Source organism: Symphodus melops (assembly GCF_947650265.1).
Source record: "Symphodus melops genome assembly, chromosome: 6".
NCBI lineage: Eukaryota > Metazoa > Chordata > Actinopteri > Labriformes > Labridae > Symphodus > Symphodus melops.
Window position 1 is genome coordinate 11,776,816 of NC_136696.1, and position 25,095 is coordinate 11,801,910.

The 25,095-nt window shown below is 42.0% G+C and overlaps 1 protein-coding gene across 1 annotated transcript in view; it reads left to right on the forward strand.

Annotated features, from left to right (window-relative positions):
- abtb2b (ankyrin repeat and BTB (POZ) domain containing 2b) overlaps positions 1 to 25,095 on the forward strand; it is a 59,527-nt gene that overhangs the window by 9,876 nt on the left and 24,556 nt on the right. The window contains exons 2-3 of the mRNA XM_079347005.1: positions 13,826 to 13,975; positions 17,109 to 17,319. Of these exons, the coding sequence (XP_079203131.1) occupies positions 13,826 to 13,975; positions 17,109 to 17,319 (361 nt within the window). The remainder of the gene's footprint in view (positions 1 to 13,825; positions 13,976 to 17,108; positions 17,320 to 25,095) is intronic.

Below are 25,095 nucleotides of genomic sequence, written 5' to 3' on the forward strand. Positions count from 1 at the left end.
TAATATACGGGCTCAGTGCTGAGAGATCCAGACCTAGAGTTGAGCTGAGTGGAAAAGAAAGGTAGGGAGGATGGATGACAGAATTGAGGGACAAGCTTAGAAAAGAAAAAAAAGAATTCTCAGAGCAGGAGATGAACCTGCCCAGTGCTTCTTGGCTCGATTGCACTTCTGCACTGAAGGCTGTAATTACCTTCTGACCGACTCATGCTGGTGGCTCAAGTGGAGAGGTCAGTGCTTAGATGCCTAGCAAGTACTATTCATGCCCTGGCTTGTGCATTCCTGCAGTCAATTCCCCATCCAGCATCCTTTGCTCCCTGCTTGAGTTAATTTCGACTTGTATGAAAATGGGAACGTCTGCAGGCTTGTTTGTGAGTTGCCACAGTCTGATGATCACATCAGTGAAAAGATCGCCTTCCGTCCATCGTCCGTCTTCCAACTGCCTTCATTTCCTTCTTCTGTCTTCCTCTGTCTCGTTCACCCTTCCAGTTCTCGTCTCACAGAGGGTCAGCCAGAGACTTTCTGCAAAGGGATGCTCCTAGGAACCTTAAAGAATGTCTGGGAAAGGCATGAATAAATCCTCTCTCACACACAAAAGGGGCTTAAAGCTTGATTTTAAATCTGCCCAGTAATATCTGTATCATTTTTTTTGTGGCTTGGCTGCTTCGCTCACTTTCAACAGGGAACTTTGTTGGCCCATTTTCTTCCTTAAATGCCTCCTCTGTACTCTAGCAGCATCTCTTGAGACAAACTGTTCCCATCTGTATTATCGACTGTTTTGTTCTTCCCATGTTTCTCTCAAGAGGTAAAAGTAAGACGCAGCTAATTATCACCCAGCAGTTTTTGCAAGGCCCACTGAGACTTCACGGGTTGAAATGGGAGAGTGGGAGTTGTCTCAAAGTAGGGAAACAATGTGTGGGTGTCCCTGGCTAAGGGCTTTAGCTGTTCAAAATCCCAACTCTGAACACTTGGCAAGCAGTTGAATGAAATATCCCTCGAGCCTCTCCTTCTTTCTGTCTGTCTAGCCATTTGTGGTCATGGGGTTTCCCGAGCAGGCGAAGCAGGGGCTGCTGTTTATCTTGGGCTGAGAAAGAAAGTACAAGAACTCACAGTTTAAACAAGGTCTTTAAAAAAGGAGATGAATTGAGCCGGAAAAAAAAAGAGAGAGATTTTGTCAAGTAAAAATGCTGTCAGAAGAGGGGATGAGGATGATGATGATGATGAAGGTGGAGCAGGACTTGCACACATGCTCAGCCGTCATCATCGCGCCTGGGCAGACTCAGACTACAGTGGGAAAAGGAGAATGAAAACAGATTTGTCACTCAGTCTGCTGTTTGTACAGGAGTATGTGTAAGAATAGTCTCCCCCCCAATCTGTTACACACAAACATTCCTCTGCAACACACTCACACACTCCCTTTAAGGGGTCTGCTGGGCAGCGTGGTGTCGCTGGGAGTGGTAGAGGGGCTTGTGTGTTTTTAGTGTGTGTGGTCAGGATGTGGCTTGCACCTCTCACTCGTCATGATTTACTAACAATACTCCATGGCGGTTAGAGGCTGAAACTCAGCACATACTACAAGTCTGGGTGCATAGATTGTACAACAAGCAGGAAACTTTAGCCAAGGCCTTCCATTCCCCGCTCTGTTCACATTGTAATCCAGCCTCAGTCAAGAGCTGATTTATCCATCCTTTCCTGACATGCTGGGTCTAATCATTTTCTGTTAAGGGCGTGTTTAGTCACATTCATGTGGCTAGAGTTCATTTCATTTGTGTATGTTCCAGGGTGCAAGTTTCTCCATGTGAAGAAGGCCTTAAAGTCCATCTGCTATTATTTAGCCATTGAGGCTTGGATGCCGTTGTTGAAATGAAATGACCGGGACTTGTGCATGTCAGGGAGAGATGCATTAAACACACACACTTGTGAGAATTACTCTGCTTCTTCTACAGTTAAAAAGTAAATGGCCTTTATCTTCGACACAGTCTGTTCTTGGTAAAGTGTCTTGTTTGTTATAGTGCTCTGATTTCATACGTCGTCAGAACAAATGTGGAGGAGATGAGAAAGACGAGCGTTCTTTTCTGGAGGTGCTATCTCTCCACGTCTGTGATCCTCATTTCCCCCTTTTTCCATCTGCTGCTCAGAGGAAGGGCTTCAGTGGGTGGTCCACTGAGACTATACGGAACAGTAGCCTTTTATAACCTGCAAAACACACAAACTCAAACAAACACACAGGTCGAGAGGCCCAAACACACACACACACACACACACACACACACACAAACAGACAGACACATTAAACCACAGCACGTTGATTAAACCTGCTGAGATGACCTCATAAAGAAATTCAATGACACACACTGAGTCAAGCTTTCCTGTAGCACCTGCAGCAGCAACAGCTGGGAATACACACACACACACACACACACACCTCCCACTACTTTATTTGTATTGTTGTCGAGCTAAGGCAGAGGAATTTGCGAGCAGGTACCGTCTGTAGAGAAGAAGCAGCGAGCACTGATCACACTGCGTCCATGAGTTGTTAGTTTTGGAGTCACAGCACTGTTTACTTTGTGACTGAAGCAGTGATGAGTCAGGATGACGTGAAATGATGTTACAATCACCACAGTTTTGTTTTTGTTTTCACACCATGTTGATAATGAATAATGAAGATACGCTTATTCATTCAACAAACACTAATATAAGTCATGTGTATCAGAACGGGGAAAAAATGGACATTGATTCCTGGTTTATAAATCTTTAGACAGTTTAATGTTATCATTTCCTTTGTTGATCTTTTTGTTCTTTTGGGGGTTTTTTCTTGCTAGTTATCTCACTCTCTTGTTCAAAGGCTCAGAGGAGGTCACATAGGCACAGTCATGTGTTCCACAGGAAGAGGACAGAGACAGAAGAATAATACTTGTATCAGTTTGTGCACGAAGAGAGAACAACAATGGCGCTGTATGTCTCGGAAAAACATTTTATCTGTGTAGTACACAGTATACGAAATCAGGTTTTTACTTCTATATGTGAGCAGTTTCATGTTGACTTTTTCCTCACATAGTTTGCACTTTTTTGTGGAAAGGAAAGGAGGACATTGAATATTTGGTTAAAGGGAAAAGAAAGTGGGCAGAAGTTAAAAAGAATGAATAGCTGTATGCATTAGTTTCTTTCCTTTTCCAACTATCTTGCAGCCTCTTTTTTTTATTCATGGGATGACACATCAGGGAGGTCCTGACCCCCATTTCCAGGACCATTGTAACAGTAGGTGTCTAAGTACGTGTGTCTGTACCTTTGTGAAAAGATGACATGAACACAATGAGGCTTTGTTTAACTGTTAGTGTCTCAGTGCTGACCACCTCATGGGCTCTTGTCAGCTCATGGACAAAAAAAGAGGGTGGCGTGAGTGTAAGTGTGTGATATTGTGCGAGTAAGTGGCTGCTTTGTGAGTCTTATGATTGTAGGTCAATAGGTGACATAAATGCATAAGAGGATGGTCCTTTTTTTAGTGGAGTGGACCCTCCCTCTGTGTGGGGTGTGTGGGTGTGTAAGAGGGTCAGGGGTTGGTTGTAAACCCCTTTGGGTGTCAGATGGGTCATACAGCCCGTTGAATGTGGTGACTGGTCTGGTTAAAGGTAGTTTACTGCCTTTTGCTAAAGACATGGACATTGTGACACGCCCTGCAGGTCTCTACCACACCCAGGTCACTCACACACACACACACACACACACACACACACACACACACACACACACACACACACACACACACACACACACACACACACACACACACACACACACACACACACACACACACACACACACACACACACACACACACACACACACACACACACACACATACACACACACACACACACACATACACTCACACACACACACACACACACACACACACACACACACACACAGAAAATTTAGAGCTGCTATCTGTGCCTTGTTGTCATCTGCAAGAACTTAAACACTGGCCACGCATGTGATTCATGCTTTTGGATGCGTGGTGCATACCAATATTGGATTCTATGCTGATATGTGTGGTCACACTGCACCATATAATTCAGAAGGTCATCTTGTGCATCTGAGGTTGGGTGGTCCATTGATTTATCGTCCGCGTCTCGCTCTTAGACGTGTTCCAATAGTGGCATTGATTTCCTTCCTAATTATACGAGATGGCGCTCTACCCGCTCCAACCCTCCCATGTTACGACCCACATGCTTCCCTTCCCACCATCCGACCCTCGCCCCTTTTCTGTCCTGTCAAAATGAGGACAGTTGTGTTAACAATGGCACAAACAACAGAAGAATGAGGCAGATGAAAGTGGACCAGCCCTGCTCATAACTGCAGACAAAAGAACTGCGGGGCCTTTTTGAACAAATCTACGCACTGTTCACTGTGTCCACTGCTGTCTATGAAATAATGCAAACTCATCGTCTCCATTCGTCTTCTCTGTGTCAGGTTATAACAGGATGGACTAAGTCTGCGAGTGGCTTCTCTTTCTTAATGCACATTTAATTGGAGCAGTAAAACTTTAATGCAGCAGTGCTCTACAGTTTTCTGTCTATACGAGTAAATGTAGCCTCACATGTTTATTGAGCTGACTGTGCAGACTTTGAATCACTTAAACTCAGGCACTGTTGACTTTAATGGAAGGTAACTTAATGCATTAACTCAAGCCAGTTCAGTTTGGAGCTATAGCCCCACATTACTTTATACACTACTCTACTCCTCATCAAGTATAGAATAAAATACTGGGCTTCTATTCCCATTCAAATATATTTGACAGCTGATTTTAGTGAAAAAAAGTGTATGTGTAATCAGGATGACTACATATAAGTCCTGAGCTCCACCTTGATGAACTTTAACTGGAAAATGCCAGAAAACCATGTCGAGAATAAATCTGTATGATGCTTCTTGTGTTGGTTTCTTTAAGTATAGTTTCATCACATTGACAAACATCTTTACTTGTTGGACCCATAATGGAGTATTTTCAAGTTATACACACACTTATATGCCTGTGTGAGTGAGCAGCAGTTACTGGTTGCCCAGATTGTGGTTTTCCTTTCCTGTCCTCTGGTCTTTTCCACTTCGCTGTGAAGCTGCAGTCCAACAGCTTTAGGAGCCGAAAGAGAAGTAGACCAGTAGTGAGGGGGGAGTGATTGAAAGAGTGAGTGAAGCTCCAGTCCTAATCATAATCCACCTCCAACCCACCCTCTTTTTTCCCCCTCATTTAAATCACTCCATACTGCGTCATGATTTTACTCTCTACCCAGCCCAACACGGAATGTTAATCAGCAGAAAGCTGCTTTAGATTTACAACGGGGAATTTGGATCCAGTGCTTTGAAACGTCAAATTCTTAAGTCCCTCTATCCAAACCGCTTGTTGGGACTGTGAGAACTGTGCTGTGCTGCAGCAGCGAGAGCTTCTGAACACAGGAGATCGGAAGAACTGGTTTCTATTTTTTTATCTCACAAGCTTTTAGAAAGGAAGTACCTGCCAATGTCTTTGGACATGGGTGTGAAGGCGTGCAAATTCAACGTTCAGGCTAATGTTTGAATTATGGTGGAGGGAATTTAAAGGAACAGACAGGTAACATATTAGATAAGAAAATGGTGAGACCCAAAATGGGCTGTTTATGGGTTCAATTCATTTAAGTAATCATAGAGAGGAGCCACATGCAACAAAAACCAAATTATATGATGAGATTCTTTCAGCTTTTATCTTAATCTGAAAGGTGTAATAGTGTGAATGTTAATCACTGATGACGCTAATCATGAAACAACAACACATTATGATGACTCAGCATGTTTGAGTTATTTAGAGAGATTAAAAGATTTAATGAGTCAAGTCGAAAAAGAGTTGTTTGTCACTAAGAAGCTTTAGTCACACTCTACCTGGGAAAGTCGGCGTTGTTTAGGCAACCTGTCATTGTTAATTAAATGCACGGAATAAAAGTAATCAAACGAATTGTGCAACGATGAAAATATTGGGCAATTAACAGGAAAATTACCCTCATGTCTTCTCAATTCTAAGGAAGATGTATTCATCCTGCAGACTGTGGGTGTCAAATAGTCTTTATTGCCTGCCCTGGTCTTTTTAACTTTCCTTTGTGAGCACTCACAATTACTTGATCAACACAAAGTGTATGCACGTTTTTATTGTGAAAAGGCTGAGCATTTACCGGCAAAAGGTCAGAGTTCATGTTTATTTGGTGGTAAAGTGGTTTGGAACATCAATCACAGCACACAGTTGAAAAAGTCCCATGTTTTCAGCAGCTGGTTCACTTAAACAAGTGAGAGATCCACACAGCCAACTGGCCAGTGACAGTGAAACTTTAACATCACTGCAGTTTCCTCTCTCCTAAAAAGAAAATGAACTTCCAGCCCGGTCTGCAATGAAGGTTGTGGGCCGTTCCTCAATGACTGTGTTGTCTGCCAACCAAACTGACTGGCTCTCTGTTCGGTCTCTCCAGAGTGTCCAGCTGAGAGAAAATGAGCTGATCACAGGGACAGAAAGGGAGCAATTAGTGCAAACACACTCAAACACACACACACACACACACACACACAGTTTGTGCCTCTTTGCCTGGAGCATTATTGTCCGTAGTGGTATTGATCAGAGGACTGAATAGAGGATGGATTGTTTTTAAAGGGGAGGTTTCTGTTCAGAATGGGCAAACCAAACAGGCGGCTCTTGATCTTGTTCCGTCTGATGGAAGTTTTGGCTTTCAAAATGACACTAATGAGGATTGTTCTCCGAGTCTGACATTGTATTTTGACCGGTGTTTATTTGTCAAGCACTTTACCTCCTGGCAGAGTTTTCGAGTATGACATCATCAATATAGCAAAAGTGGCTCTGAGTGGGTGGCTTTGAGGTTAGATGTTTATGTGGTTAAGTTACTGCAATGTGTAAGTAATATCCGCCATCGTCTTGGAAAACAGAAGAAAACAGAATTTCCAGTTTCACTGCTTTACAATAAGCATATAAAACAGAGTCATCCAATAATGGAGCTGTAATGTCCCCGCATGCTAAGTGAAGTGGCGTCACATATGGAAACAGGGAATGTAGAGGGAGACTAGATAGCCGCAGGCACCACGGTCGGCCCGGAATGTAAAATATAAAACATGATTAGAGAGAGAAAGAGGGGGAGTAGAAGAAGGGGTGTGGATAAGGGAGAGAACGCTGAAGTCATGTTTAGGATTAGGGTTTGATGTGTAGGGGAGCTTATGGTGATATTTTTCGTGGCTGTGGGCAACCAAAGCCCTCTTGCTTCCTACCACTCCTAATTCAGCCGTGTGTGTGTTGGTTGGCGGTGGTAGGTAAGCTACTTCAGGCCACGTTTCACAGCTGCAACAGTTTCTATTTTGCACTTTCAGATCCAGAATTCAGAAACAAACAAACAACAAAAAAAAAAAAACAAAACAGAGTATTATATGATTGGAGATAATGCTGATCTTTTTTGTAACTCAAAGCCGATTTCAAGAGTCTCCTTTATATCAAAGTAAACAAATGAACGCACATCTGGTTCTTCATGATAGACAGTTAAACAAGCAACCAAAGCAATGAAGTGTCCTTCTCAGGTTGGTTATCATACAAAAAATACTTGATTTGGTTTTCATTGGACTTATCTGATTTTGAGAACCTCACACCAACTAAAGACACAAAAATAACTTTTTACATCCTGTTCTGAATTTTCCCTCAGAGTAGACCAGCAGCACTAGATTCATGAGATTTAGAAATGTCTGTTTCTTAAGCTTTGTACTATAATGCGTAATGTTAAAGAACATTCATGTCAGAGCTCCTGAACGCAGAGGGATCACTCCTTTTTGAAGATTCAGCCTAACCCCTGTGGAGATTAATCTCTAATCTCTGTGACTTGTACTCTGGGGTTTAAGGGACTGACTTCTAACAAGGGATAGATCCAAAGGTCTTCTACTTTCAGCTTGTGGACAGGAACTAAATTCCAATCTTTTATGTATTTGTTTCATACTTTTAAATCTTAGCTTTGACCTTCTTTGTGGTTTAACTTTTTAGAAAACCTCCTTACAATCCAAAACCTCCTTCCCTGTAAGAGCAACAGTGCGAGAAGAGCAGGAAAAACAAGACCACGAAAACCTTTCATAACCCTTCAGAAGACTCCTTCACATCCACCCAATATAGGAACGTTCCTCTGTTTCCAGCTTGCAGTGATTAATAGTGTGTGTGTGGGTGTTCCCGCTCAGTGACTTTGGGAAGCCCCCCTTTTACTCAGCTGATAAGGTTACTTCCTCTTTTAGCCCCAGCTTAGCATCACCTCTGACCCGTGACCCTTCGCAGCCAGGGGTCACCAGAGGTGTCGGCTAAATCTACCAGACCCCACGTCTCTTGTCTATCAGGGTCTGTGATTTATCAGGCTCTGACAGGCGTGTCTGTGCTTGTGTGTGAATAAGGAGTATTCCATTTAAATCGGAGACATCTCGAGTTGCTCACACACATGTTCGAGTGAAAGCTCAAGTGCACTGTGTTCAACTTCAGTTTATGAATGCCTCTCTTTTTTGCCCCAAAATCCACATCACATATAAGGGGGTCTTTCAAAATACAAACTACCTAACTTGGATGATTATTTTTAGCCAGAATACTAATAGACCACTTTAAGTTTATAAATGCCCCTCTGTCCCACTTGAATTCTGTTTAGATAAAGAACATGATGAGGGTCCGCCAGAGCAAGCAAACGCATGGATATTTTTAACCCTGTACGCTGAAACACTGCTGGAAGTGTAGTCAAACAAAGCGTTTCTCTCTGGCTCCATGGAGTGACAATATTGTTCATTCATCCGTCTCATTTTCTCCCAGAAATCTCGCTCCAGCAGGAGACCCGTGTGTGGCACTGCATCGTTCAAAAACAGCCAGAAGAATGGGATGTGAGTGGGTGAGGCTGCGTGTTGTGAAAAACAGGTGTTTTAGGGCCTTCAAGTGTGGAAAACAAGAGGCCGGGTGGGTCTGTGAGTGAAAGACCACATCTGGCCTCTGGATTCCACCGACCCCTCTTGTGTCTCTTGTTCTGTGAAAGACCCACTCGCACACAGAGGGGATCAGATACTGTGGGGGTGATGAATACCCACACCATATCATAGGCCTGTTAAACACTGTACTATTATGTGACTGATGACCCTCCAGCCTCCACACAGGGACCAGGGTAAATCCTTTTGGCCCAGAATCAGTGCTCCTTTCTGGGTAGGGGAAGTCTCTTTGAAGCCCCCTTTCCTCAGCTCTCTGATCCATCCACCCTGTGCTGAATGACGAGGCTGTTAAAGGAAGAAAGGTGTGTGTGTGTGTGTGTGTGTGTGTGTGTGTGTGTGTGTGTGTGTGTGTGTGTGTGTGTGTGTGTGTGTGTGTGTGTGTGTGTGTGTGTGTGTGTGTGTGTGTGTGTGTGTGTGTGTGTGTGTGTGTGTGTGTGTGTGTGTGTGTGTGTGTGTGTGTGTGTGTGTGTGTGTGTGTGTGTGTGTGTGTGTGTGTGTGTGTGTGTGTGTGTGTGTGTGTGTGTGTGTGTGTGTGTGTACACGTTCTCTATCAGCGTACTGAGAGCAGACAGAAGGAGCAAAGCTGAGCGCGTTCTTCTTGCACACACTTTCTTTACACTAGACAAAACAAAAGAAGACACCCAGACATATTACGGTTGAGGAATGCACTTTATAGAGGAGTGAAAAATGTGCAAAGATATGTCAATGAAATCTCCAAGGTCCTTATCCCTTTGAAAACATTTATACCTTGCTGCTGGTAAGAGGTACCAGAGGTAACATTCTAAAAATGTAAGATTTCCCGTTGTCCCGTTAGCCTTTCATTTTTGAAAGCAACAAAGCTGAACTTTGACGTAGACACGATGAACAGTTTAGTCCTCCAAAGCTTACATATCTTTTACCCTAATGCTGCAACCAAGCTTGAAAAAAAAAAACGCACAAAGCTAACTATCGGGGGACATTGAGAGATAACATATAAACAGAGCAACGACGCGAGACAGTCGAGATATGTTTTACCTTGTATTAAACAGCCTACAGCTCAAATATGGAACCTGATTTGACAGCAGTGTTATGAATGTGTCAATGTGATGTGGATTATAAAAGCTGGTAATTGAGAGTGGCAGCCTGGCTGGGAAAACTTTCAAAAACTTTCCTCACAGCAAAAAGTGCTTTTTCTGACCTTGTTATGACAGTTTGTCCAACGTCATTGCGAGTGATTGCTCGGCTGAGTGGGAGAAGCCGGACTGCTTTTGAGAGATAGTTTGGATGAGCGGAGGACTGCCACAGGCTCTGTGGTAAGTTTCAGCTCTGATTTGTAGCTGGGATTCCCACATGACATTTGCAGGGTCAACCTCAGAAATGAAACCATTATGACCACAAGAGAATGAATCCCCTGTGCAACTTGTCTTCCCCTGCCTCACCCTTTTGCACAGCCTCAGATATTCCCACCCTCCTCGTTCCCTGCATGACTCATGCGTCTCCAACCTAAGCTCTCAGCCCCTCTTTCCCCCTCCTCTTTGCTGTGTCCTCTGCCTCTCTGTGCCAAACAGAAAAAAAAGTATTACTTATAATATGTGCTGGAGCTTCTTGCGCTTCATGCTGGTGATGTTGGTGGTGGTGCTGGGGACAGGCCCTTGGTTTGGATTGCAGACCTACATCAGGCCTAAATGACGCAGGCTGGGGTTCAGCGGTGAGGGAAGCAACAGGGCGGGACTGTAAGAATTACAGAGAGAATGATGGCGTCGGAAAATTTGCCACAGCTTTGAACGAAATCCTGCAGGATCGATCTCACCTGTGCTCAAAACAGGTCTATTTTTAGACAGCTAAATATAGGCTCGAGCTTATTCAGTTAAAGTTCCAAGAAGAGACTCCTCATTCTATCAACTCACATAAAGAAGCAGCAATGAGATGTTAGATTGACCTTACACTGCCCTTAAATTGCTTTTTTTTCCTCCACTAAAAATAGAGTAGTGAACTGTCCTTTAGCACTTTCTGAATGTTTGAAAGGTTCATTAGTCCGCTGAGACTTTTTAGATTTTTATTTTTAACAGTTGAATGTATCTATGCTAACAGTTTGAAGACTGGGATAACGTCAATGTGAGTCACAACCACAGAGTCAGTGTAACTATGTTAATCCACACATCATTGCTCACTCATAGACGCACAGTCTTGCGCACACCTGCTCGGTGCTGACATGTTCTGTTTTTTCCACACACCCTCCCCCACTTCAGTCGGACTGGATCTCTGAGAGGCTCCCACGCATCGGCAGGCGTGCGTCCATTAGACGCTTGTATTTCTCCAACAAGTGTTGTCATTATAAACATGTCATACATACATCAACACCTTCTTGCTGGAGTCCTGGTGCTCATAAAACATGCTGTATACATAGTGAGGCAGGCCAGGAGAGTGTGCAGAACATGAGACAGGAAATACAATATTCCGAGTAGCTTTATTTTTTATTGAAAATGTAGAGGTGTAAAGAGGGGGAAAAAAGTCAGGAACATGTTTGTCCTCCAGTTGCTTCACTCTCTTTGATGTGCTCTAAATGCCATTTTAAGGAGTGATTAAGAATAATTTATAACCTGCACAAGCAGAGCCCTCACCATAATGACCAAAATACCTGAACTGACACATCAAAGACGTGCAAACCCACTTTATATGCACAGACATGAGAATGTGTGATTGTGCTTGTGTGAGAGGGATGTGTTAAAGCTTGTGTACAGTTTGGTTCTGACGTCTGTGTCCGCTGCTAGAGGCGGCCGTTTCCATTGTGTGTAACAGGGGAGTCAGCACATAGTATACAAGTCAGATGGTGCAGGGAAAGTACGAGAGAGAGATGGAGGTACACTTTGTTTTCCTATGAGACCAAATTCCCTTTGACAGTCTAACTCTGCTGGAGTGAGCAAATGTGCGATTGTAAACACGTTTTGATTTTTAGAGCACTCCTCTGGTCTGACATAAGTGTGGAGTGAGTTTGTTTTGATGTAGTCTACATTGATGTGCCCCTTCTTTAGCCTTCTGTTGAGAATGTCCACTATATTGTTTTCTTTATAGAGCAGTTGATGTGCAACTTGTCATATCCAGCACATGTGACTGAAGTTTTCTGACTGTCTCATGACCTTTGCTTTATTATGAAATGCTACGTGTATGTGTGTTCATACACAGACGAGGCATCATGAGGCATGACGGGGCAGCAATGTGATCTATTAGATGAAGCTTTTACCCTCGAACAGAAACCACACTGTATGACATAAACAAACAAGTTTATGTTTGCAAGTGAAGGCATGCCTCCGATGGTTTAAAATGATGCTATGATTGATTTAGTCTGCTCATTTTACACTAAAAAAAGGTCCAATCTCCTCCTGTGTCACATGTTGGTAAACTTCAAGGAAGATGATAGGATTTCTTTTTTTTTTTTTTTTAACTTACTTCCGCAATTTTTTTTTTTTACCATCCCTCTATGATTCCAACGAGAGGACACAGATTGCCGGAAGCACATGGGAATGTCATTTCAGGGATGGTAGCCCATCTTTTTTCATTTGGGAGCGTTTTAGATGAGGAGCCTTTTACCCTTAAGCTCCATAAATAAATCACAAACTTGCACCGATCATCTTTCCTCTCTCCATTTCCCTTTTATATCTCCAATCAACTCCCACTCATTTCCTCGAGCTTGGCAGGAAGCTCACCTTCAGATTGTGAGCTCAAAATAAAGGTTAGCTTTGGGCAGCTAACAGCACTCTCTGTCTGAAGCAAAACATATAAAGGTTTAAGTGCCGCAGAAATATCCGTCTGTGTTGTGACCTTCACTCATCATATCTTTGATCTATTTTAGCTGGAAAACAACAAACTGAGGGAGCTTCAAGAACAAGATGACATCTTTGGATATTTTGAGAAGCATTTATCTGACAGTTGGCCGCCACGAAGATAAAAGGCAAAACTGTTTTTCACAGTTTCATTTTATCTAACTTTTTGAATGGAGGATCGTCAACCCACTTATTTTTACATAAAAAAATACATTAAAAAAAACATATATGAAGAGAGTTTTAAGTCGTGCTGAAAACTGTCCTGCTCCAGTGTGTCAGAGATGTTTGGGCTGGGCTCACTGGGTCTCTCGAGGGCTCATTTAAGGAGGAAATACCACGCATGTTCGAGATGGACCCTGGTTACATCTCAAGCCATAATAGTTTGATAGTAGAAAGAGAATGCTGCAGCAGTACATGAATCCCATAACAAACGTCTCTCATCTTAAATCTGTCTATAAACTCTCATTATATCATCTTCATAAATCTCCTCTTCACTCGTGTTTCTAGACTTCTGCAGAAATGCTGCAAATGTTACAAGCATGCATCAGACATGCAGAACTTGTTGCATTTGTTATGCAATGTCCGTGAATGTGATAAATATCAAACTAAGTCTGTCTTTACATTCTTTTCTGTGAAGCTGCGGCCCGTTTACATCTTAGACTGCGACATGTCACTGTCAGGTATGAATGAAACTGAAGCTCGGGTTATATGCGGCCTGGTTCTTTTCTGTGCCTTTGATTTAGTTTTTATTAGCCTGATGTCACGACGCGCTCCGTTTATTTTCCTGAATGTGTTGAGAGCAGGGATCACGTTCCCTCGTGTGTTTATTTGCCCTCAGCTGTGTCGCTAACATGCTACCAGAATCACAAACACACGATGTAAATACCACCGGCACTTGTTTTGGGACTTCTGTTGGCGGAGAGTGTGGATGGAGGATGCAGATATTATGGAGGCTTGCTGCCCACTAACTTTTCATATTAATCACGAATGCCATTGTCTCTCTGTCTCTGTAGGAGTTCTGTCTCTGCCAGCCCATTTCAGTCCTTACACGGAGAACCAGCAGACGTCTGTGGACAGCAGGGAGGATGCCTATGCCCAGCTGGAGCTGAGGACGCTGGAGCAGTCCCTGCTGGCTACCTGTGTGGGCAGTATCTCTGAGCTCAGTGAGTACACGTACTCCAGAATACTGTGGAGCTTTTATTCCCATATTGTGTTAAAATGTATGAAATTCTTGCATGAAGATCTTTTAATAGTCATGAAAGAACAACCGTCAAGCTACAAAACGTTCTTGTCATTACAGACTTCAAATCATTCCCACCAATGATAAATCAACTGTCCTTCTTCTTAAATACTTGACTCTTTAATCCACTTTTTTTTTACACACATTGTTCACCTACACTGTTTACAGCTTTTGAAGACAGGCAGCCTCCCTCCTGTGAAAAAGGGTTAGTTGTCTCAGACAAACCAGTGCCAGGCACAGATAATGGAGTCACTTTCTTTTAAAACCATTTTCTTCGTGTCTCAGGATAAGCCCCGACTTTTGCCTCATTGTGAAAGCTGTCTAATGTGAGCTCTTCTTAAAAACAAGCAGTGGGGTAGTTTGTCTACACACTGAGCTCTGGGGAGTGAAGTGAGCATGCCTGTATACTACTGTCCTCCAATTCTGGAAAGAAAAAGTCAATGTCAAACGTTTATGGTGTACGTACGTTTCTCAGACAGAAGCTAAAAGGACAGAGTAAAGCATAACTAGTATCTTCACTGAAGCGTCAAGGCAGCTGTTGTAGTTCAGACTCATCTACTCATTCAGTCAGATTTTGAGGGGTGTTATGTTGGAAAGTGTCCTAGTTCTGAAACTTTATTCATGGCTCTGGTGAAGGAAAGAATCTATTGAGAATAAAGGACCTCCCTTAGACTTCTTTTTTTCCACCAACCACATGGTTTGAAAGATTGGATGGATTTCTTGAAATACTGACAGTTTTAGATGCCCATTCCTGTGGACGTATAAGCTGGTAAATAAAGAATCATGCACACACTTACACACAGTCCCACTGTACATGTGGCTTCATTAAACATGGGGCTCTGATGGATTTTTGGAGACTGCAAGAGAGCAGGTCATTAAAAAGTGAGAAAAAGGGGAGTGGAGGAATGTATGTAGTGGTAGAAGCAGGACTGAGATGTGTGGAGGGCTGGGGGGTGTGATGGAAAGGTAGAGAGGTGAGGTGTCGGGTAGAAAGGTGGAGGGATGGAGGTGAGTGTTTGTGAGGGCCAGGGTAGGTTTCCTTCTCCAAATGAGCGAACACTCTGCCATTTGTTCGTCCAGCACAAGGCCACGTTCATACACCGTCGGCGTTAGTGAGGCATTAAGAAAGTGTACACACACACACACACACGCTCTCTCTGACTTACTCCCTCAGTGGTCTCTTTGTGCCACATCTCTCTGGTGGTGTGAGGCTGGGCTGTTCTGGGCAGGGCTGGCATCCTTCACACTCACTCACACACAAACAGAGGCATGTGTTCAATGATACGCATTCACACAACAAAAACTCAGAGGGCTTGGCACTCTGATCTGAGCCCAAGAGACCAGGAGGACATAGGAGCATCTGTACGACTGGACTTGGCTAGACACAGCGACACACGGCATACATTAACATGATGGAAGGCAGCATACTGGGCCTTTCTGATAAATGACCCAAACTGTTGAAAATATCATTTTGGCTTCAGTCTTGTTCAGAGAGCTTTACAGTCTTATTCTCAGCTCTGTGGTGGTCATCATCAGCTGTGGGAAACTATAATTATGTGACCAGTTTACTTAAGGTAATAAGAAGGATCAGGACTAGACAAACCCATATAAAATAAGCTGTGTGCTTAAGCTTGTAAAGCCTATTAGTATATGGGGTCATATAAAGTCCAGAAAAAAAAGTATGTGATTATGTTTGTACTAAACTGACTGACTAAATAGTCTAAATTTTCTAACTAAGTCGTCCTCAAGGCCTTCAACATGGGCTGCAATCTAAGAATAAAGTATTTCATATCCTTCTGACCCCCGGAGCTCAGATTAGCCTCGGGGCACAATAATGGCTGAAAAAGCCAGAGAGAGGCTCTCCATCTTGGGTAAGAATTCCTAGGAGACCTCCTGGAGAGGCTGCTGCTGGTGGTTAACACAAAGGAGGCCCTTCAGCTTGAAGTGGGGTCTGTTTTTTTTTTTTTTTTGGGTGGGGGGGCTCTTCACTATTAACCCCCCCCCCCCCCCCCCCCCTTTCGAAGTACCCCTTTAATAGAGACCAACACATACACACTCACAAGGCTGAACCTCCAAGACCTTGTTCCCTCACAGTAATCTGGTTAGAAATGAACCCAGGGGTAATTATGCTAAATGAGCGTTATACGATCCCAAGTTCAACCTGGCCTCCCTCCATCATTCTGCCCCTCCTCCACTTCCTCCCTCTGTGACAACTGATATTTTATCAACTCCACTAAACTCCAGCTGTGACACCGGTGCTCAAGGACTCGGATTGTTATCTACACACTCTACTCCATGCAGTCCCACACCCTGTCTTTTGGGATCTGTGCATCTATCCATGCATGCTGTCTTTAATATAAAGTTTCATAAACTCTAATGAACTCGGTCGTTTCTGATTTAGCCTTTATCCAACTGCACATGGTTGTTAACTATTAACTAACATTGTGGCTGGATGAATCCTCATGCTGCATTTGTCTTCCTCTTTGACAAAAAAAAAAAAAAAAAGCATTTCCACTCGAAGTAATCAGAACAGATTAAGAAGTCTTCTTCACCTTGACTTTTATCACTTGGCGAACCCTTCAGTTCCACCTTTTTAAGCTAAGTGCTGCTGTGATTGAAATCCATCAATACAGAACAGCTGAACGGTTCATTAGAGCCTGTGATCCACTGTCCCACAGCCCATTGACTCCTTCAGTGGTTAAAGATGAATGGTTGGCTGGTTGTCTGGCTGTGCTTACTGATAACAACACTGCTAAAGGTGAATATAGCTAGAAACACGGAGGGAGAGAGATTAATGAGTAAAGGAGTTGTTTAAAAAAAATAAGAGAAATCCAATTTGATTTGGAGCCAACAGAGTTTACACTGACTCTGTGTTTTTTTTTTGTTTTTTTTTAGATGTGTGATGTGGCTTTTTCGGGGCCAGCTTACCATTGAAGTGTCTATTGTTAATCCATAAAGTCTAACCCATTTAAAGGACTGATTATCATGTATTTATTAGAGTGAACATCAACAAAAAAAATCCTATTCTGATCTTTCTCCCACATCCTTTGTTCCAGGTGACCTGGTGTCCCGCGCCATGCATCACATGCAGCGCCTCAGCTCAGTGCGTCCGGGACTGAGCCCCGCCCGCCACGCCCGTCCCCAGCAGCCCGTGTCCTGGTCGCCGGACGCTCTCCACACCCTTTACTACTTCCTGCGCTGCCCACAAATGGAGTCCATGGAGAATCCAAACTTGGATCCCCCACGCATGGCACTTAGCAAGGAGAGGTAGGACTGATTAATGTCATTAACAAGAGCTTTTATTCAATGCTTCTAACAGATGAAATCAGAACTATCAAGGGGTTTTACTACTTGTTTTTCAACCTTCAGAAAATCAGTTTTGTTCATATATTAAGACTCCTCTCAAACATCTTGCAATTGTTAAGTTGTCCTGATTATTTGCAAGGATTTGATTGTTTTCAGCACTCTACACATAACAGCAGCACAAAGTGAAAGACACAAACATCCACACTTAGACATTAACAGTCAGCTTCTAATCAAGTAAGCACCTTTTCCCAGACCACCTCTCATCCCCTGCCATTCCTTTAGTTAGGCCCCCGGTCATTGAAGTGTTAATTTTCTGTGGGTAAATAATAGGTAAGCAAAAGACTCCAGGTGCTAATGTTAGTCTTAGAGAAGGGCGAATTGTTTCTTGAGAGCTTTCATGAGACTGAAGAGTGGTGGTTTAGGAGTTTTTAAGAGGTGCTAATGGTCTGTAATTCTGTTAGGGTTCTCCTCTGATCTGCTGTGAGTGGCCTTTGTAGAACAATTATGGTAATTCTCGTCTTATTCAGTCCTGAGACAAATGCTTTCGAAATGTTTGTCAGCCCGAAAGCAGTTTTGTGTATTTTCAGTTATCTTTGGATGCCTTTGATAAGACAGCGGATAGAGCAGGAAGTCCATGGAGAGAGAAAGTAGGGAATGAAATGCAGGAGAAGAGCTGCTTTACATTTGGGTTCAACCACACCTCGAGGCCATCTGGCGCCTCATACCTGATAACTTCTGACATTCTTTTAATAAGCCCCAGGAAATGAAGTTTTATTTTATTAGATTTCCATAGAAAGAAACAGTAAACGCAAGATGAATAATGTCTTCTCTCTTCCAAAACACATTCATTAAACCTGTTAAAACATTAGTTTACATCAAGTTTTAAAATGGTGACATTTAGCAGTCAGGACAAACATGAGGGTGTTGTGCAAACAGCTTTAGTTAGATTAGCAACAATGGAGTGTGTGAGTGAAAAGTACTTGCAGCTTGCCCACACATCTGGGTTTTGGCCTCACAGAAAAATAAAATTCACTCAAACATGTGTGTGTGTGTGTGCTGTAAGCCATTTTACACACACACAGGCACACTTACATTTGAACACATGGCCAGCTGGCTCCCATACATTTAATAGTTAACAGATACACTGTAAGTGAGCAAAGGTGGGCTCCTTGCCTCATCAAAGAAAACAAAATATCAGACACACATCCCTCTTGTCTCTGCCCTGGCCGATTCTTCTAAATCCTGTGATGTTTTAAATGTTGGCTGTATTTCTGCCTGGTTTATGAGTTTATGAGGATGAAATGATTTAGCATCTTGTTATATTCGATACTTTTTGAACATCTACTAATTTGTCTTTTTTTTTTTTTTTTTTTACATCTCCAGATTTATTGGCATGCTTCTCAGAATGACTGTGTGTAAATGTTACCGTGTCAGACTCAGGTGGCAGAGCAGAGCAGCTCAAACCTGGCAGTGATTACAATATGAGCGCCTGCTAATGACAATCTTTACTTCAATGGGGCCCTCAATCTCTGGGGCTCCCCATCTTATTTTGAAAGCTTTATGAAAGTCTTTGGTGGAAACCCAAAACCACCGAATCTGTGTGGGCCACATCGTCAAACCTTTTAGGAAGCCTGGCGAGAGCCTTAATGCAGAATCATCAGGAATCAAAGAGACCGGCTTTTTGTTATGATCCTTTAAATCTGGTTCTCGGACATAGATGTTACAGATCTTACAGCTCATGTTGTAATAATTGTGGGACAGACACCAGAGTTGACTTATTTTTGCTCTTAAGCCTCAGTCAAGAGAAATACAACTTTTCTGAGTTGTTTATACATTTATTTTTAAGTAATCTCTGAAACGATAGAATCGCTTGAAGAGACCACCCCGAGCTCTCTGCTCCCCTCAGCGGATGGTTGGGAGCACTAATGGATAGATGTGTTACTCTGATAAGAAGTAGCCATTCGAGCTGATTTTGAACCACAAATACATCAGCTACAGTTCCACCCCCTGTATGGAGTCTTTATGAGAGTAATCTGACTCTAGATCAGTGGTTAACCCTGACCCTTTGCAGCCCATGAAGGGCTCTGTTTTAAGACCTCATTGAAGTTCCTAAACAACATGAACTCCATCACACTGGCCTCAGGATAGAGGACATATATATGGGACTAGTGCAGCAGTGTGATGTCGCCTCCTGGGGAGAAAAAAAACGACTTTAACTTTTACTGTCCAAGGGTTCAAACGCACCTGACCATCATTCGAGTTGAGCAGCCAGGTGTTGGTGAGAAAGAGGCCATAAATCTGATCGAACCTTTTCTATGTGCGTCTGTGTGTGAACATGTGTGGAAGACTTTGCGTTTAGGTGTGTGTGTGTGTGTGTGTGTGTGTGTGTGTGTGTGTGTGTGTGTGTGTGTGTGTGTGTGTGTGTGTGTGTGTGTGTGTGTGTGTGTGTGTGTGTGTGTGTGTGTGTGTGTGTGTGTGTGTGTGTGTGTGTGTGTGTGTGTGTGTGTGTGTGTGTGTGTGTGTGTGTGTGTGTGTGTGTGTGTGTGTGTGTGTGTGTGTGTGTGTGTGTGTGTGTGTGTGTGTGTGTGTGTGTGTGTGTGTGTGTGTGTGTGTGTGTGTGTGTGTGTGTGTGTGTGTGTGTGTGTGTGTGTGTGTGTGTGTGTGTGTGTGTGTGTGTGTGTGTGTGTGTGTGTGTGTGTGTGTGTGTGTGTGTGTGTGTGTGTGTGTGTGTGTGTGTGTGTGTGTGTGTGTGTGTGTGTGTGTGTGTGTGTGTGTGTGTGTGTGTGTGTGTGTGTGTGTGTGTGTGTGTGTGTGTGTGTGTGTGTGTGTGTGTGTGTGTGTGTGTGTGTGTGTGTGTGTGTGTCTGCCTGCATCCCACTGTGCTCAGTGTGTAGCCTTATCCCGTCAGGTCACCGGGCGAGCCAGAAGTACTATCTAGTTTCAGTGTTAACAGGCGTTAAAGCTTTGATGTCACACTGACCCTCTGATGAAGCTGAAGTTTGTCTTTCATGCTCGGGGGCAATAACCCAGTCACAGGGGTCAGGTGAGAGGGGCAAAGGGGGAGCAGTAAAGATGGAGGGAGAGAGGTTTTGAGAAAAAGAAGGATCAATGAATTGTGGGACAGGGGCCAGAGCTCCACGTCCCGTCTGGAAGATATGGGCCACTGGGTAAGATGTGTACACACATATGGTCTCGGTTGATTTGTGGTGATGCACACACAAACACACTCTTGAAACATTAAATGTTAATTGGTCTAAAATTCCCAGCCATGACAGAAAAAATAAACAAAAATAATGTTCCACTTGCATGCCTGGAAGCAAGCAGCAAGTCATGTTTAACAGCCAACGTCCACCAGATGCATGTTCAGTCCGACTAAAGAAGACACACGCACACACACACACACACACATACTCGTCTTCATCTGATATGGGGACCGAAGTTGTGATAGTCACGTGTGGGGACCACCCTTTCTAAAGGTCTTACAAGTCTGAAAAAAATCAGGTACACTAACCAGAGCTTTGTTATGCTATACACGCCTTCAAATATCTGAATTGATGAAGTAATGTTTTCACCATGCTATGTGGGGACTTATTAAAAAACAGATAAACATGGCTCATGAGGACCTAATTTGAATATTATTTGCATAATTCACACAACTTCCGCTTTGACTTGTGGGGACCTTGCAACCACAATATGTATATATAATAAATGCCATGCATCTATATCATGTAAATCCTCAGAATTACTTCCACCAAGGAGGTAATGTTTTTGCCAGCATTTATCCATCTGTCTGTTAACAAAGATAACTTATACTAAAAGTTATGAATGGATTTTAATGAAATGTTTACAATGAGACAAGGAACTGATTAAATTTTGGTGATGTCCTGGATTTACCATCTGGATCCAGGAAGTTTTTGAAGGGGTGGAAATGAGCTGCTTGGCCGAGGTCTGCGCTGTCCAAGTCTAGTTGTATTTGTTAAAATTATTGTTAAAATGTATTTTTTTGCTGGTTATTAAAACCTTTTACCCTTCTAATTTTCACTGTTAAAGATATTCCTTCTTTAACTTTCACACAGTCAAATGTAGTTAATATTTTTTAACCAGTCTAACACCCAGCATTCGCTAACTAGTACTGCATCAGCTATTACCACTATAATACAACACCACCATGTAAAGAATGTCAAGACATTAAACCCACATTTTAGGAACCCAATTTATTGTGTTCAACTTCATAAAATGAAATCAAATGAACCTCAAAACAATCCCTGAGAGATTTACAAAGGGATTCCTCACATAAAACATAAATACAACTTTCACCAAAAACAACTTTTGGCCACAATTGTCAGTTAAGAGAAAATAAAATGGAAGTATGTCTCAAAAATATAACAAAACATTCATCATGTTCAGTCGACCAGCGCATTTTGCCGAGACATGTGAATTAAAGCAAAAACTGCCTTCCTGAAACTGTAGTCTTATAATTATTAACGTTGCATGTTTTTTTTGTGGGCTGTAATGCGGTTATAGATATAGAATTTTAGGTTCTTCCAGTCTCGGTTCTTAAGAGCTTCTGGTTCAGCTTTTAAACACTGTTCGCAGTCAGTCTTGCCAGGTACAGTACAAGAGATGATGAACTTGTTCATGTGCCTTTCCACCGCTTGCACCTCCGTCTGCTGCCAGGGTGTTTTCTTTGTTGTAGTTGATTTACCTTAAAGAGGTCAGAAAAACAGATTTGTAACACAGAACTTTGTAACACTCAAAAACCATAACAAATCTATTCATATGTCTGTGATAGCACTGAAACATGAAGAAATTATTTGCTTGCATGCCCCCACCCCTTAGTACAGCATGTTATTAATCAACTATGAATGCTGACAAACACAGTCATGTGAACCACCCTATGAAAGCCTGCGTGTTTTTTAAACATATTTATACATATGGATATTTAATATAAATTTTAACAATACTGAGGGATAGATGTAATATAACTAAACTAGAAAAGCATTAGCATCGTAATTTAAGACGGGACCCTGAACACCACAGCTGCCTCCACCGTTATCAGCAGTGGATTTTCTCCCGCGGCTTCTCCCGTTTCTGCCGCTATTTTCGCGGATTTTTACATTCCCCCTACCCCGTCATCATTAGCGGTGTTCTGACCTCCCCTGCTACCCCCACTATGGACATGGTGAAGCAAAGCATCAGCTTTAGTATGTGCTGCTTGTGGACCGACTGTCATGGCGAACGGACTCGCCAGCGATACACACGCTAACACTACTTTGTTTCCTCGACCGGGGGGCGGTTTTCAAATTCTATAAACTCCAAAACTTTGAATAGAAACACACACCCAAATGTTGCTCAGGTTGAAGTTACAGATGTCTGACATCTCCTGGTGTAATGTAGTAACTACATGAGGCACCATATTTACAGCTATGGCTTGTTAAATTCAGCAACGTCGCAATTTTGCGACTTTGGCGCTTAGAGGGTTAAAACTGAATGTACGTTGAAAAACTAAAAAATGGAGAGTCCTGGAATGGCAGAGTCAAAGCCCAGATTATAACTCCATTGAAATGCTGTGGGGTAACTTGAAACGGGCTGTACATGCAAGAAACCCCTCAAACATCTCACAACTGAAATAATTCTGCGTTGAGGAGTGGAGCAAACTTTCCTCAGACTGATGTCAGAGACTCGTAGATGCTACAAGAAGCCAAAAGGGCTATCTTTTGTTTAATGAGTAAAACAAGGTAAATTGTTGTCGTTTACCTGCAATTAAATCACTTTCTTTTCCAGAGATAAATAAAAACAAGATTAGACATTGAAAAGTGAATGTTTCTTAATAAAGAACTGAACATTTAATGGGGTGTCCTCATTTTTTCACATGACTAGTTTTCTAAAATTTCTTATTATGGTTTTACATTGATATAACGATCGTCTGTGACTTGATATATACAAACTTATCAGAAAATACAATGATTTTGACAACTGTCTTTTCCTGGAGGTTGTTTGATATCAATCATTTAAAGTAAGCACAGGCTAAATGCTTCACCTTAGCCATCCATTTATGGATAGAAACTACAATTTATTATTATTATTCTAACACCTCACATGGAGCCTGAGGTAAATGCTGTTAGGTAGCTGCAGTTCACTTGGACAGGTGCGTGATGTAAAGTTGAAAAGAGTAAAGAAAGGCACTTGGTAAATGTCAGATTTACCAAGTGATTTAAACTACACCGCAAATTTTTTTTATGGGTAGAGCACATTTTAAATGTCAATACTGTAATTAATCTGATCATTGTTCTGCACTTAATATTTTGATCAACATTTTGAATCAATTCAATAAATCTGTCTAGTTATCCTAATATGTATCATGTCCAATAATTAACAAGATTTTACAACCATTATGAAAATGTAACTATGGAGTTCATGGCTTTAGAAACTTTGTTAACTATTATTTAAATTTATATTAAAGCTACTCGAAGTTGATTTGTGTCTTCAATATGAGTTGCTCCTGCAAGTTATAACTTGGCATCTATCCACTCACTATACCGCTCCAGCCACTGCAAACTTTTTAGTCCAACTGCAAGCACCTAGTACACTCTAGCAACAACCAAGTAACCTTACCAACAAGTGGGTTTTAGAGCATTTTGATCTGGGGAGTTATGTGTAGACAGCACAACAATTTGGAGCTGGTGGAGTTAGCAAAGTCTTCAAATCACAAGCTGTTGACGAGAGGATATCTGATTGATTTAAAAGGAAAATGTATATTGTTTTTTGTGACAAAATTACTATGAACTGTAAGGTGGCAAGTGATTCACATGTATGTCTAGTTTCTTTGTGTTCACGTGGCTGGTATACTGTTAAAATATTTTCTAATTTCTAGTTTATGTCGTACACCGATAGTACATCTTCAGCAAACACCATAATAATCATGCCAAAAGAGAAATGATGAGAAAAGTTCACCTTTGGAGGTAGAACTGACCCCTGATGGAATCTCATCTGATGATCGGGGTTTGCATCTCTTGGGTTGTGGTGGCATTTCATTTCTCTCAGTGGGAGGAAGCGTCTCCTCTGCTGATGGTTCTATGAAATAATCAAAATTCAACATTTTTTGAAAGGTACAGTGTGTGCTTTACATGTACTATATACTGTATATTACTGGCAACGTACAATAGATGTGTCATTTGTTGCACTAATGATTTATAATTACAATTAATGCACAGAAATCCATTAGAGACTAAATTTGTGTTCAACATTCCAAGTATAGTTGAACACCATTTTATTGAATTGATTGAAACAGTTTTAGGCTTATTTTCTAATGCCTTTTTTTATATTGTTCATGCCGTTAATCCATGTACAATCACAAAAAAAACAAGTGCCAACTAACCCATGATGTTTACTCTACTAGAGCAGGCATTAGGTTTGAAATATTTGACAAGAAAAATGCCCACTTTCAAAGTAAGACTATCATGGAGGTATTTAAAAGAAATAATTATTTTTGATTATGTACACCATTCATTATGTTTAAGTAAGAAAGTACATTTATTAAAAGTTAAGCTAATTGTAGTATTTTGACAGGAACTTACTGAAAATACATACCATCGTTGGCAAATGAACAGTTTTCCTCCTGTGTGCACTCTTCTTCCTCATCACACTCCTGAACATTTTCTGTGGAAGTTATACAAAAAACAGATCAATTAAATTAAACAAAAGGGAATAGATAAACAGAAAACAAACAAGTCAAAT